The sequence below is a fragment of the Haliaeetus albicilla genome, chromosome 12 (assembly GCF_947461875.1).
Source record: "Haliaeetus albicilla chromosome 12, bHalAlb1.1, whole genome shotgun sequence".
Classification (NCBI taxonomy): domain Eukaryota; kingdom Metazoa; phylum Chordata; class Aves; order Accipitriformes; family Accipitridae; genus Haliaeetus; species Haliaeetus albicilla.
Window position 1 is genome coordinate 13,588,049 of NC_091494.1, and position 14,663 is coordinate 13,602,711.

General features: G+C 36.5%; 1 protein-coding gene across 7 annotated transcripts in view; it reads left to right on the forward strand.

The window, feature by feature from the left end:
- Nucleotides 1-13,965, forward strand: part of NEDD4 (NEDD4 E3 ubiquitin protein ligase) — a 64,258-nt gene extending 50,293 nt beyond the window's left edge. For all 7 annotated transcript variants that reach the window (XM_069798169.1, XM_069798171.1, XM_069798172.1 and 4 more), the window contains 12 exons: nt 28-93; nt 2,391-2,620; nt 3,247-3,368; nt 3,468-3,538; nt 5,706-5,801; nt 6,883-6,956; nt 7,105-7,165; nt 7,747-7,806; nt 7,911-8,018; nt 8,622-8,718; nt 11,982-12,054; nt 12,132-13,965. In XM_069798169.1, coding sequence (XP_069654270.1) covers nt 28-93; nt 2,391-2,620; nt 3,247-3,368; nt 3,468-3,538; nt 5,706-5,801; nt 6,883-6,956; nt 7,105-7,165; nt 7,747-7,806; nt 7,911-8,018; nt 8,622-8,718; nt 11,982-12,054; nt 12,132-12,234 — 1,161 coding nt within the window. In that variant the 3' untranslated portion in view covers nt 12,235-13,965. The remainder of the gene's footprint in view (nt 1-27; nt 94-2,390; nt 2,621-3,246; nt 3,369-3,467; nt 3,539-5,705; nt 5,802-6,882; nt 6,957-7,104; nt 7,166-7,746; nt 7,807-7,910; nt 8,019-8,621; nt 8,719-11,981; nt 12,055-12,131) is intronic.
- Nucleotides 13,966-14,663: the final 698 nt, after the last annotated feature.

Consider the following 14,663-nt stretch of genomic DNA (forward strand, 5'->3'; position numbering starts at 1 on the left):
CCCCCCCCCTTTTTTTTTTTTTCAAAGGCTGTGCCTTACTCCAGGGACTATAAGCGGAAGTATGAGTTCTTCAGAAAGAAGTTGAAGAAACAGGTTAGTAATCAGTAGTAATCCAACAGAAGGTTAAGAAACTTATGCCCCTAAACAAAGGAAAGCTTGGGTTACAGTGAAAGGAAATTGAACTTTGTAACCTGCTTAGGGAAGGTAGATTTACTGTCTGATCACGAATACATATGTGAAGCAGCAACTTGGTAACAATTAGCATTTAACCTAACAGTAGGGTTTGTGACTTTATGCAGTGATGAGACTGCAAGCAATCTGATTGAAAGAGAAGAAGTTCTAAAAGGTTAAAAAAATTGTGAACCTGGAAGTAGGCTGGCAACAGAAGAGTTTGGAAATTACTGATCTAGCACATAATAGTTTTTGGAACTCAGAATATGGAAATAGAAGTTCTCAAACTAGATTTTAGACTGTCCAGATAGAAATCTGTACTGTCATCTTGGTCAGGCTAGATGACTAATAAATTGTTATCACCTTAAAATCTTAAGTTTATGCATCTCATTTGCAAGTTCTACTTTGAAGTGGCAGTGCCAGATATATTTATAACACAAAGCATAAAAGACTGTAAATAGCATCTGGATATCCAGATAACAATGAGTCTTGCACAACTGCAATCAAACTTGGTGTCCTTGGGAGATATTTTATATGTATAATAATAGCCTTTGAGTTCAGACCCATACTTCACCTTTTATGTACCAAGTCTGTCTCTACCCTTTCTGAAACCTATGCATTTTGAGCTGTACACTAATGCATTTTGAGCATTGTACACAACTATATGTGCACCTCATTTTTTTGTGTTCCTAGTCAAACAAGCTTGGCATTCATTCAAATGTCATTATACTAATCTGAGAAGTGATAGACAGCTCAGCCACACAATATAATTGTAGTAATTCAAGAATTAAATACACAAGTAGATTTTAAAGCATACATTACTATTGCATTTTAAGCATTCACAAATACCAAAATGACAATTAGGGGAACAGATTGATTTTTACTGAGATATAATTATTGAATACTATTTTAATCAGCTAAGTTTGAGGTTAGTAATTGATTTTATTATTGCTTCAACTTTTTTCTGAAAATTTCATTTGCAACTAAAACCAGGATTTACTTATTTATTTTAGTTTAGGAATATTTACTGCTTTCCGAAATGATGAAAAAGACCTACATATTTCAGCCATGCTGTAAATTAGAGATATAATATTGCACAGTATTTTGCAACTTGGAAAATGACAAATTATGTGCTGCCCCACCCCAAGTAATTATTTTTTGTTTGTAGTTTGGCTCAAGCTGTTGTTGAATATAAATAGGCATTACATTTAAATGCAGCATTCTGGTTTTGTTTTTTTTTAATTTAGGATAGATTATTTAAGGAGTAGAAGAAAATAAAAAGGAAGCATATCTGAACACGTGCTGTTCAGAGTGATTTATTAAATATTTCTGCATTCAGAAATTCATTATTTCTACTGAGACTGTGACTAGTTCTTTGGAATTTGAAATATATTGAGTTTCACTGCATCATCCTAATCTAGTCATAGAGCAACATGACTTGAAATTTCCTGTTCCCACTTTCACTGAATTTCTCTATTTTACCTGAAGTAATTGCTGAAATAAACTGGCTGAAAACAAGTGAAATCAAGAAAATACTCTGTTCTCATATAGTGATTTAATGATTCAGCAAAGTTTTATTCCTGGTTTATTAGGAGCTTACTCTGAAAGCTCAGCAGCAAATATGAGCTCCTTGGATATTTTTATTTAAATATTTTCCTGTATGATAGTAAATATAAATCTTGTGATTTGTTCCTGTGACTTCAAATTTTAAGTGGACTGATATTTATTTGAATATTGTAGGAATACTTGTTTGTCATCTATGTCTTAAGTAAGAGAAAAGGACACCTAGCCTTATAGTTAGAATATTGAACTAGAAGGTGAAATAAATCCGGTAAAATTGTTCTAAAATAATTTTATTTATAAACTCTGAGCTTTTTTTTTTTTTTAATCAAGCCTATAATGTGATGAATTTTTAGTGTTAAATAGTTTCCATGCCTTGCTGCATGCAGAACAACTGAGCATATGCTGTTACCAGTAAGAACTTATTTTAACCCTGTTTTCTTGGTGTGAAATAGAACTTTGAAACTCTCCATGCTAGTTGAATTGTATGTAAATAGAGCCTCTTGTCAATCATATTGTGTTATGTTTCCAAATTATTTAAGAAAAGGATTTGTGTGCCATTCTTTGTTTATAGAATTTGCATACTTTGCAAGACTAAAAGATGCTGGGTTTTGTTCTATTATTCTATATTTTAATTTCTTTTTTTTTTTTTTTTTTAGAGTGATATTCCAAATAGATTTGAAATGAAAATTCATCGCACAACAATCCTTGAAGATTCTTATAGAAGAATTATAGCTGTAAAGAGAGCAGATTTCCTTAAAGCAAGACTTTGGATTGAATTTGATGGTGAAAAAGGTTTAGACTATGGAGGAGTGGCCAGGGAATGGTTCTTCCTTCTCTCTAAAGAAATGTTTAATCCTTATTATGGATTGTTTGAATATTCAGCTACGTAAGTAATACAGGTCTAGAAGACATGCAGACTAGTTAGGGAAAGCAGATCAGTTGTATTTCTTATACATACTTTAAGAATGGAATTACTTTTTTTCACCTCCTAAACTGTATAGGAGGGTTGTTAATAACTGCAATATTCTGCACCTAGTTCTTTGTTTGACAGAAGAATAATGTGGAGACAGTACCTGGTTTTGGTTTGGTTTTGTTTGTTTGTTTTTTTTCAGCAGTCTAACATAAGCCATGTTGTCTTTGCATAGACAAGCATATGCTTGCAACCATCTGTTACTTGCAGAAAAGGCAGTATTTAACAAATAATACAGAGAATGTTACTCTGACTACTTTAATAGGAGTTAATCCCTTCTCTTTGGTATATCTCTAACTTACAAAGGTAGTTAATGGTGTTTCAAAACTTCTATTTCTACTGTGCTAATAGAATCTTCTATTGAGTATTCTTTAATATTAGATTAGTGATTTATAAATCCGGTTATGATTATTCTTTCAACCTGATGAAAAGTAATACCTTATTTAACCAGGGATGTTTTCCAGATCTTCAAATGTGAGACTGTTCCAATAGTACAATATTTTGTTTTTCTTTTTCTTCCCTGCTCCCTCCCTCAACTTCAGAGATAACTATACTCTGCAGATCAATCCAAACTCTGGACTTTGCAATGAAGATCATCTCTCTTATTTCAAGTTTATAGGTCGTGTAGCTGGAATGGCTGTTTACCATGGCAAACTTTTGGATGGTTAGTATTTATTTTATGTAATACGATATTTAGATTAATACTGTGCATATTTTGAATTGTAAGTTACATACTGTTCAATTTATTTCTTCTTCTTTAAAGCCTTTTTTATTCGTCCTTTTTACAAGATGATGCTCCAAAAACCAATAACGCTTCATGATATGGAGTCTGTGGTATGTAATTTGCTTTATCGTGTATGTTAGGATTTCATGTTCATAATAACTTTTTTATATATCTTTAATGACATCGTGAAGGTTTGAAACTGCATGATTCAAAGAAATTTTAGGCTACGTCTTTTATAAGCCTGTATCATGGTTTAACCCTAGCCAGCAACTAAGCACCACACAGCTCCTTGCTCACCACCCTGCCCTGGTGGGATGGGGGAGAGAATCAGAAGGGTTAAAGTGAGAAAACTCATGGGTTGAGATAAAGACAGTTTAATAGGTAAAGTAAAAGCCGCGCACACAAGCAAAGCAAAGCAAGGAATTCATTCACTACTTCCCATCATCAGGCAGGTGTTCAGCCATCTCCAGGAAAGCAGGGCTCCATCATGCCCAACGGTTACTTGGGAAGACGAACACCATCACTCCGGACCTCCTCCCTTTCTTCTTCTTCCCCCAGCTTTATATGCTGAGCATGACGTCATATGGTCTGGAATACCCCTTTGGTCAGTTGGGGTCAGCTGTCCTGGCGGTGTCTCCTCCCAACTTCTTGTGCACCCCCAGCCTACTCGTTGGTGGGGTGGCGAGAGAAGCAGAAAAGGCCTTGACTCTGTGTAAGCCCCGCTTGGCAGTAAGGAAAGCATCTCAGCATTATTAACACTGTTTTCAGCACAAATCCAAAACATAGCCCCACACTAGCTACTATGAAGAAAATGAATGCCCTGCCAAAATCAGCACAGTCTGTAACTTGTGTAGGAATTAAAACTTCCAGTGAAAATCAGAGAGACCTAGACTCTGGTTTAAGTCAGTTAAGCTGTATTGAAAACTTAACTCTAAACTTTCTGTGATGTTTTCTTAAAATATTTTTAGACACTAGTGTTCTTAAAATTAAAAATAAACATCTTTGGGATCACGCTCTCAACCTGTTTTTTAAATTAGTTTGTGTCTTTTGATTATTAAAAAGAAAGGTATTCTTATACTTCCAGAGACTGAAAATATTTGAGTGATGCTATGTAACATTTTTAGAGGAAAACATGGTCCTTACAATATTCTTGTTTGTTTGTTCCCCTGATAATGATTCTTACCTAGAGTAGTCCTGGGCAGGGTGATTTTTATTCAGTCTCTTTAATCTAATACTGTTTTTGCTGTCCTATAAGAATACAGAATATAGTTCCTGTCTGTTTCTGAGTAATAGATTTATAGATGTGTCCTGATTTTTTTTTCTCAGTACTGTAGAATCATAGAATGGATTGGGTTGGAAGGGACCTTGAAGATCATCTAGTTCCAACCCCCCTGCCATGGGCAGGGACACCTTCCACTAGACCAGGTTGCTCAAAGCCCCATCCAACCTGGCCTTGAACGCTTCCAGGGATGGGGCATCCACAACTTCTCTGGGCAACCTGTCCCAGTGTCTCACTGCCCTCACAGTAAAGAATTTCTTCCTAATATCTAATCTAAATCTACCCTCTTCCAATGTAAAACCGTTACCCCTTGTCCTATCACTACACTCCCAGTTAAAGAGTCCCTCCCCATCTTTCCTGTAGGCCCCCTTTAAGTACTGGAAGGCCTGTACAAGGTCTCCCTGGAGTCTTCTCCAGACTGACCAACCCCAACTCTCTCAGCCTATCCTCATAGGAGAGGTGCTCCAGCCCTCTGATCATCTTCCTGGCCCTCCTCTGGACCTGCTGGAGCAGGTCCATGTCCTTCTTGTGTTGGGGACCCCAGAGCTGAACACAGGTGGGGTCTCCCGAGAGCGGAGTAGGGGGGAGAATCATCTCCCTTGACCTGCTGGTCATGCTTCTTTTGGTGCAGCCCAGGATGCGATTGGCTTTATCTTAATTTTAATTTTCTGAGGCTCTTCGTAGTAATGCCTAACAATACAGGGAAGATAAATACAGGACGAGAGGCAGAGTCGAGTCCAAAATACGTTAATTTAGATAATGCTTTGGCATCTTATCACCAGTTTGCTGCGTGAGAGATTTTTAGTCCTGAGATTGCCGAGTCTTCAGGTTTCAAACATCTTTAAATGTCTTTGTAGCTTTGTATAATTGCAGAGTCTCTGCATCCAATACAGGATTATTCTAGGTAGCAGCATTCACTGGGCTGTAATGGAGCCTCTTGTAGCTTAAAAGGTGCCTACTCTATTTTGTATTTACTATTTTGTAATTCTTTCTCTTAGGATAGCGAATATTACAATTCTCTGAGATGGATTCTTGAAAATGATCCAACAGAACTGGACCTCAGATTTATAGTTGATGAAGAACTTTTTGGTCAGGTTAGTATGTTTATGTAAAGTAGAATAGACAAAACATGAAAGAAAACATTTGACCTGTGAAATTAGCTGATTTTTATCTCTATGGTATTAAGCAAAACCCTTCATTCATAGTCATGTTGGTTTGTTCACTCAGCTGCTTCTTTTAGCTGGCACATGCTCGTGCAGTGCTCTGTTAGCCTGGCTGTGATGTGATAAAAGACTTGGAAATAAGCAGAGCTTTAAAAAATAGGATGTGCTTTTTTCTTAAATAATACTTGTATTGAAATGTAGCTGTTGCTGTGAATGCAACTGAGACTAAGATATCCATAGTCCCATTACTTAATCTGGAGTAGAGGCTGGTTTTATGTGATTGGCTGGAAAGGATGAGCTCTTTTGGAAGTGGTAGGAATCATAGATTTCACTGGGAGATAATAATAGAGGTTTTTCTCTTAACATGTACTAGACAACTATGGAATAAACAAGTTCATTGCTGTGTAGAAAGCTATCCAAGATAAGTCATGTAGAAATACCACAGGTCTTGAATAAAAATTCCAAATTAGGGGTGCCAACTAGATCTAAGTAGGATAATAGCCTTTGTGGTCTTGTGTAACTAAAGTGATCCTAAGTAGGAGCATGAAAATGTACATCTGTAATGAACTGAAAATCAGGTATTTGTCTACTGAGGTTCTAGTAGTATAAATCATTATGTAACAGATATGCATATTGTTTCACTTATTTATTGGGACCATTGCTGAAATTGTTCTGTAAGTGTTTTTCCTTGAGATCTGGAAAAAAGGCTGGGTCACTGAATATGTGGTTAGTAAAGACCACATTACTGAGAACTTGTGTGCGAACTTATGTAATCTGTTGTAGCAGGTCAGAAAAAAATTGAGGTTGCCCCATTGCAGTCTGGCATGCCTGAATAATACTTTTTTTAAATCAATCAAAGTCTATTTTTTCAGGTGACCTGTGAAACTGGTTCTATTTCTCATAGTTTTCAAATTCTGCAGTCTTCAAAAGTTAACTAAATTACCTAATATTAGCATATGAATTCTATTACATACTTATCTCATTTAAGACCTATTCTATGTACTGCATTTAGACCCATCAACATGAACTGAAAAGTGGTGGATCAGAAATAGTTGTCACCAACAAGAACAAGAGAGACTACATTCAGTAAGTAGTGGTCACTACGTGCAATGTGTCTCACTGGATTTCCCCTCTAGTAATAGGGGCTGTGTGTTAGTTGTATTAACAAAAGGAAGTTGTTGCTTTGTATATGAATTGCTTTTATTTTAAATGTTTTTGTCTTGGTTTTTTACAGTCTCGTAATTCAGTGGAGATTTGTGAGCAGAGTGCAGAAACAAATGGCAGCCTTTAAAGAGGTATAGTTTTAATTACAAAAGAAATTCTAAGAATTTGTTGCATCTAATCTTAAGATGAGCTTTTTTGGGCATCCTGAAGACCCACAGATAATGTTGTTACAGGTATAAAAAAGACAGTGATACTGTTTGTAGTGTCAGCGTTGAATTATTTCAGACATAAAAATATTTTTGGTATGTTTTTACTGCGGTGTTTAATTCATATTGAAAAATTTGCTTATTTCTCAATCCTGGCTGACAGCTTTAGCTTTAGTGCAAGCTATTTAATGAACTCTGCAGAAATGAAAATTAAATCAAACTAGTAGAATTAAATTAAACTAGCTGGTTTATCCTTATTTGTATAAATTATATTACATATACGATATTCAGACTTAGAAATTCACCATTCACTGTTGCACAATAAAGATGTGAGATAAGTCAGAATTAAAAGTACTATAACCAGACTGGGGACTGCTGGTGTCCAAACATCTGTATTTGATGTATTGCTTTGGCTCTGTTTACTAAAGCATCTAAATACCATTCTCAGTGAACAAAAATGCTTAAATAATGTTGACTTGATTTTTAAAAACTTCCCTCCTTTTCAGGGCTTTTTTGAACTAATACCACAGGATCTGATTAAAATTTTTGATGAAAATGAGCTAGAGGTAAGTGTATAATGGAAAAGAAAACAAATTATTTTGAAACTTTATGTTACTGACTTAAACTTTGGTGGTGTTGTTTTTTGTTTTGTTTTTTTTTATCTGTGTAGTTATTAATGTGTGGACTGGGAGATGTGGATGTGGCTGATTGGAAACTACATACAAAATACAAAAATGGCTACAACATAAACCATCAAGTAATACAGTGGTTCTGGAAGGTATATAATGAATTTCTAATATTTTTTTACTTAAAACCTGTTCAAAAGCTGCTGCCTTTCAGCTATGCTAGTTTATCCTGTGATTCATGAATAGGTAGGTAAATATTTGACCATTAAAATTCCTGAGAAAGATAGTAAGAAAACTAAAGATGAGATGCATGGTAAGAATGTAAATACGGTACTGATACTTGCTTTTTCAAAAAAAATTCATGTCTGACTGGGGTTAAAAATATTTCTGTGTAGTTTTTTCTGGCATGGTTCCATTAAAGAGGTGTTAAACTTTTCTGTTTAATAAATTACAGGAATTTGGCTGCTAGTTCATAACATCAGGAAAGTTCAAAGAAAGTAGGGGCCAAATCTTCAAGGGAAGTATTTTAACAGCCTGCTAAGCCAGTAACCGTACTCTTGTTACAGTGCCATTAAAAAATTGTTGACTTCATAGCTTTTAGCAATAGCAGAGAAGTAGACTATGTGTGTCACTAAAAAAACCTGCATATATATAAAGGATAATGATTTAGAGATAGAAACTATGTTGCATAAATCTGCTAGCTTAAAACCTTAATTTAAAACCAAATCTTTAATTGGAATCATTATCTTACATAGGCAGTCTTAATGATGGACTCTGAAAAGAGAATAAGATTACTTCAATTTGTTACTGGCACATCCCGTGTACCTATGAATGGGTTTGCTGAGCTGTATGGTGAGTACTTACGATTATACTCACAAGTAACAGAACATGCTGACATTGTGATATTTGACTTCAAACATAAGCACATTATTTTTCAAATTTTGCTTTAAAAATCAGTATACACTGGCAGTTATAAGAAGCAAAGCTAGAGAAGAGTCACTTAGATCACGTTTCCTATGTTCTGTAAATGCTTCATATTAATTCTGGTTTTGGAAGTTTTTAGATGTATAGGACTTCCTCAAATGAATGTGGATTTTTAAAATTCTAAAGAGCTGCAAAAATCCCTGTTTACACTTGATTGAGCTTGAAGAAAATTCTCAGTTTATCCGAGATCTGATTGCAAAGACATGCTAGCATCAGCAGTTATTCACATTCACCTAAGTTCCCCAATTGCATTTATCTGCTCACAAGCCACAGTTGTACAGATACAATTGTTTGTAAGGATATACTCTGAAGAGGACCACTGAAATGACACCAGTTAAACATAACGCCAAAAGAAAAGTAGTGAACCTACAATGCAGAGACTGAAACAAGCGGATGGCACTGGGGAGCAGACTTCAACACCAAAGCCAGAAAACCCACTGTGGAAAAACCACAGGGAAGCAGATAGAACAGCCCACAAATGGGGGTATTTTGCCTATGGGAAGTCTGTTTTCAGCTGCCATCAGCTATTATGTTTTCTGCCAGACTACTTTATTAAGGCTAAAAGTGCTTGAGATCCTATGCAAATGAGTGAATAGCCTGACTTGCATATTTGAATAAACATTTCCTTCTTTGTAAACAAGACAGAAATTTGTTTATAAAACACTAGAATTGTGAACAAATACCACCCACCATGTGTCCCCATTTCTCCATCTCTTCATTTTAATTGTAAATACTCAGTTTATTTTTTCTGTTCCATCAGCGAATGAGTTGTGAGTTCCAATGGGAGGGACAGTGCCCTCAGCAGACTTGAGCCATGTGTGTGCTGTTGCACCTGAACCTTGGTACTGTTGGAGTTACAGCACATGCTCATCGCATTGGAACCCAATCGGAATTCTGCTGCCTCTGGCTTTTTGTTTGTCTAAACACACTACCAGAGATAGAACTAAGGAATGATATAGGGAAAGAAACTGTTGAAGCTCTTGGCTCCCTTCTTCCCAAGGATTAGGATATCCTTGGGCAGTCTTCTGGTCAAGTCTCAGTTGCTGTAGTTCTGTTTACTCATTAATGAAAAATCTAATTACAGTTGTCTTGCACAGTGCTTTGTTTCTTTCTCTTAGTTATTTCTGCTTTACTGTGGCCAGCATGCCATCCTTACTAAACCCCAGTAATGAACACAATCACATTTCCAGTACCTGCTTGTATTTGGAGAACTGTAGGTGGTTCTTCAGTGCTTTGTGTTGGTATGTGACTCTTGCTGCTGCCGGGCTGCCCATGTGGTTCTTACCACCTTCGGGCTGCGGTCCTAGAGCTGGCTTTCTAGCGGGAGACCTCCCTCTTGTGGCCCAGAGAGAAATTTCTGCTCATAAAAAGGGAGTACTTGGTGTCTGGGAGCAAATCCACCCAAGTTTGAGAACTAGGACACTGAAGAGACGTGGCTTTCTTATATTTCTTGTCTTCCCCCTACCCTGCTTTGTCAGCCTTTAGTTAATTAGTTGGATAGCTAAAATGCAAACTTATTCTTACCTAGCTATTAAGAGGGAGTTTTTTCTTACCATCAGTCATAGAGCCACTTCTCTGCCTCATCCTTATTCCAGACGTTCCTACTAGTTACTTTTTCTAACCAGCCTTCTGCATTGAAGAAACATGTAATCCCAAAGAAGAAAGTAAAGAAGAGGAGCTGAAAGTGTTCCCACAACTACTGACATACCTGTCTCACTGATAATATTTTAGGATGAAGTGCTCAGTGTTTGCTCTCATCTGTCTAGTTCATTCACTAGACTTGTCTGAAGTATAGTTTCTGTGTATTGATTGGTATTTCCTGCCTTTTTGTGTATGTTAGTAGTTGTGAAAGGTTTTTTTCCCCCTTGTTTTATTTTCATGTTTGGGATTAATTGTCTTGGGGTTTTTGTTGGTTTGGTTGTTCCCCCCCCGCCGCCTCTTGTATAAGTTGGCTAACATCTTCCAAATCCACTTCTGCAATGTGCATTATTACATGTTGTTATAATATAATTTCATTTTATTATGAATATGTATACATTTCTTTTTTCATGGCTCTCTAAAACCACAAATGAAATATTTTTGAATTGTCAGTTATAACTTGCGTAGTCAAAAAAACCACCAACATTTTGGAGGAGTCATGAAAAAAAGGGAAGGTGTCTGCCTGCATTATAAAACCAAATTCATTTCATGTCTAAAGGTACTCCACAGCACTTATACCTCAGATGTATTCTTGGATCAACCTGTTCTCATTACTGCTGCTCATATTTAATCTGAAACACGTTTCACATCTTCCATTTCAGAAGCAGAAGGCTACTCATACTTGGGTAGCCGTCTGCCTTGCAGTACAATTCTCTAACTATATTGATGGTCATCTTGTAGACTAGTCAGAGGACACCCACTGTCAGAGATCATCTGCTGTTCTCTGACAAGATAGTGGTTTGATTTTTTTTTTATATATATTTTTTAATTACACAGTCTTCTCCAGACATGCACAAATGCTTTCAACAGCTTAAGGAAATGGTTACAAAATGCCCTTTGCATCCTCTTGGCGAGAGTTGAGAGGTCCAGGAAACTTTCAGAAACATGCCATAAGAGAGTTGCTGAAGGCACAGGCATATCTGGAGTTGGACTTGCTAGCCAAAAAACTTCTCTTGGGTGCCTGTGTACATCCCTGGAGTACACATACAGCCACCGTGTTTCAAAAAGTTCTCAGTTACTCTACTTTGTTGTTGCATAGGTAAAGGTGGACACTGAATACTTTCTGCCAGGTTATATAACTTGGCACATTGTGATAAACATGTCTAAATTTTTACATGCAAAACTTATACACTATAAAACTATCATCTGCACAAAATTTTCCATGCCAACTACTTTGCATATGCATTTGGGTCTTAGACTTCTGAGCTTAAGGTGTGAAAGTCTCTTGAAATTAAGATATAGCAAGAAATAATTAAAAATACAAGTGAGTTGGGATTATTGACCATTACTGAGTGTAGACTGTATTTGCTTCATATAGATAGCTCCTACTAATGTCAGAATTGGATTACAAAACTCCAAAATATTTCATAATTTGAATTTCTAATTATAAAAATCTCATAATGGGGTGAAAATTGATGTATTCTTTTCTGCAGGTTCAAACGGACCACAGTTGTTTACAGTTGAACAATGGGGTTCCCCTGAAAAACTGCCAAGAGCTCATACCTGGTGAGTATTTAATTTAGGTAAATTATGGCCTTTAGTAAGAGTGATAAAATACTTAAGAGTTTTCATCTGTTTTTCAGCTTTAATCGCTTGGATTTGCCTCCATATGACTCATTTGAAGATTTATGGGATAAACTTCTTCTAGCGATTGAAAATACTCAGGGTTTTGATGGGGTTGATTAAGACAGACATGAATTGTATCAGTCCAGTGCTGCAATTTCATTTTAAGGGTTTACAAACAAATTTGAATTTTCCAGGGACTACCATTGTATTTAGTCACATGGTTATTGATAGTATCACTTGTAATATAAGTAAATATTAAAAATTCACTAACTTTTGAAAATGTATTTTGCCATTTTCACAGTTTTGTGTACTTTGCTAATAACTACAATATACACATTGGATGGGCCAGTGCCAAGTAAGTAAAAAAACTAAAATGTTTTTAAGCAGTTGCCTCTTCTACAGTATTTGTCAGACTGTCCTGCAGTAAACTACTGAAGTAAAACTGTGAAGAAATCTTTGCAGGGGTGTAAATTTGAATTGCTGCTTTAAGAGGAACAACTGAAATTGTTAAACTGTTTTTAAAAAAACCAAACAACAACAAACCAAGCAAAACCAAAACCAACAAACTTCATGTAATGCAATATCATAATCTGTGCTGCTTCAGGCTGTTTGCTACAGATCTGCCCAAAGCACCTTATAATACAGCATATTAGGTGAAGCATTGGAAAGTATTTGTTTGCATTATCAGCCATCAGTTTGCAGAACATTGACTTGCTGACACATTTTATTTGTTAGATTTCTTTTTCTAACTTGCTTTTGTTAAAACAGTGTAACAAAACCAGAATTTTTATATAAAACAGACAAGCAGCATAATTCTGAATTGTAATGAGAAATTATATCAATTTTTTGTCTGAATTTGTATACTGTCGTTGGTTTATTGAGTTTTCATCACTTTTTCTTGATAAATTTGTAGCTCAACGATGGATAATATTTTCAATTCAGCCTTTTGCAACAAATTAATCTGAAAGTGAAATTTGTATGGATATCACTCAGTATTAGTTACTGGTAGTTAGAGGCCTTTATTATCCATTCTTGCAGTATTGCACTACGTAACAATAAAGAACATGTTTACAGGGTTTTCTGGGCCAAATTCAGCAGTCTGATATGTGCAGACTTCTCTGAACTGTGTGGAGGTTATGCACATGTAACCAGGTGCAGAATTTGGTTCTGTAATATGTTTACAGGTTATGCTAGTTTCTATAGCTGCATTTTTATATTTTTTTTTCTCCACTGTTAGTCTAGAAACCAAATTTGTTAATACAGTATAACCAAAGTCATAACCAACAATGTGCAATTTATTGTAGATCAATTTGTCATATAAATATTAGTTTGAATTCTTTTGTAAATTTGGATATTTTTTGTATTAATGTTAAAACTTTTTTTTGAGCAAGTGCTGGTTAAAAGGATTAGCAAAGTTGGTTCTAAAAATAAAAATTGGTTTATATACCTGGCTTGCTCTAATTTTAACATTTTATTACCAATATGATCTGAGGAAATGACAGTACCTAGCTTTGGCCAGCAAATTTCTGTTTAGTCACAGTCTTTATAAATATGCAAGAAGGAAGTGTAGCACATCTCTCTATAAGGATATGTAAATTATGTAACAAATGTAATAGGTCTTAAGGGATATTTAAAATCCCACTTTGTTTTATTCTTTGACTAGGTTGTTAGGGCTGAGAATATTACATGTAAATAAAGGTAACTTATACAATTTTCCCAAATCTATATGCAGTTTTGTAAAACATGAATGATATATCAGTAAATCTGTATAGATTTGAATGTAGCAGGTTTTGTTGCATAAAGCATAAAATAAGGATCCTGAGAGCAGTAAATAAAAGTTTATTCTAGTAAGTTGTGACTCAGTTCTTTGAAGTGCAAATTGGTAGTCTTGAAATAGCAAGAATTCAGTAATTTTAGTACTCCTAGGTAGACCGGGACAGCAGTTCCACTACTTCTGTATAAGTGTTGAGGTACAGCAGCGCTGTTTCCTAGTGTTTTGCTCCCAAGACGTGCAGTCTTTGAAAAAGTAATACCATGTTTTTATAAAAGCTGTAGGTTGCTGTGAGCCTTTTTTGTATGGCCAGTCTAGAAAGCCCACACGGCAGACAGGCAAAGGTGGAGGCCCCACAGGAATGCCAGCTGACTGCTGCTGAGGGAGGGTCAGGCTCCTCTCTCCTACTGTAGGAACACCCTTCTCAGATGGTCGACAAGCGCACAGCCAACAGACTTTAGTGGTGAGCGCGGCAGGGGTGCGCAAGGGGCCCTGAAACTCTGCCCCAGGCAGCGTGGACTGCCCAGCAGTGATGGGGATGCACCGCAGGGCTGGGGGAAGCAGCCCTGGTGTGTGGGTGGAAGCTCCTGGAGAAGGATGCTGCTGCCAGGTCTTGGGCCACAGGGAGTACCTGGCACCTATTCCTAGAGCCGGGGCAGGGCTGGCCTTGCCCGCAGGAGCTCTGCTGTGGGCAAGGCACTGAGTCGCCCCATGAAAGAGCTACAGGAGAAGTGAGCAGACTTGTAACATTGGGGAGGATGAACAGCAAGAGGTCATC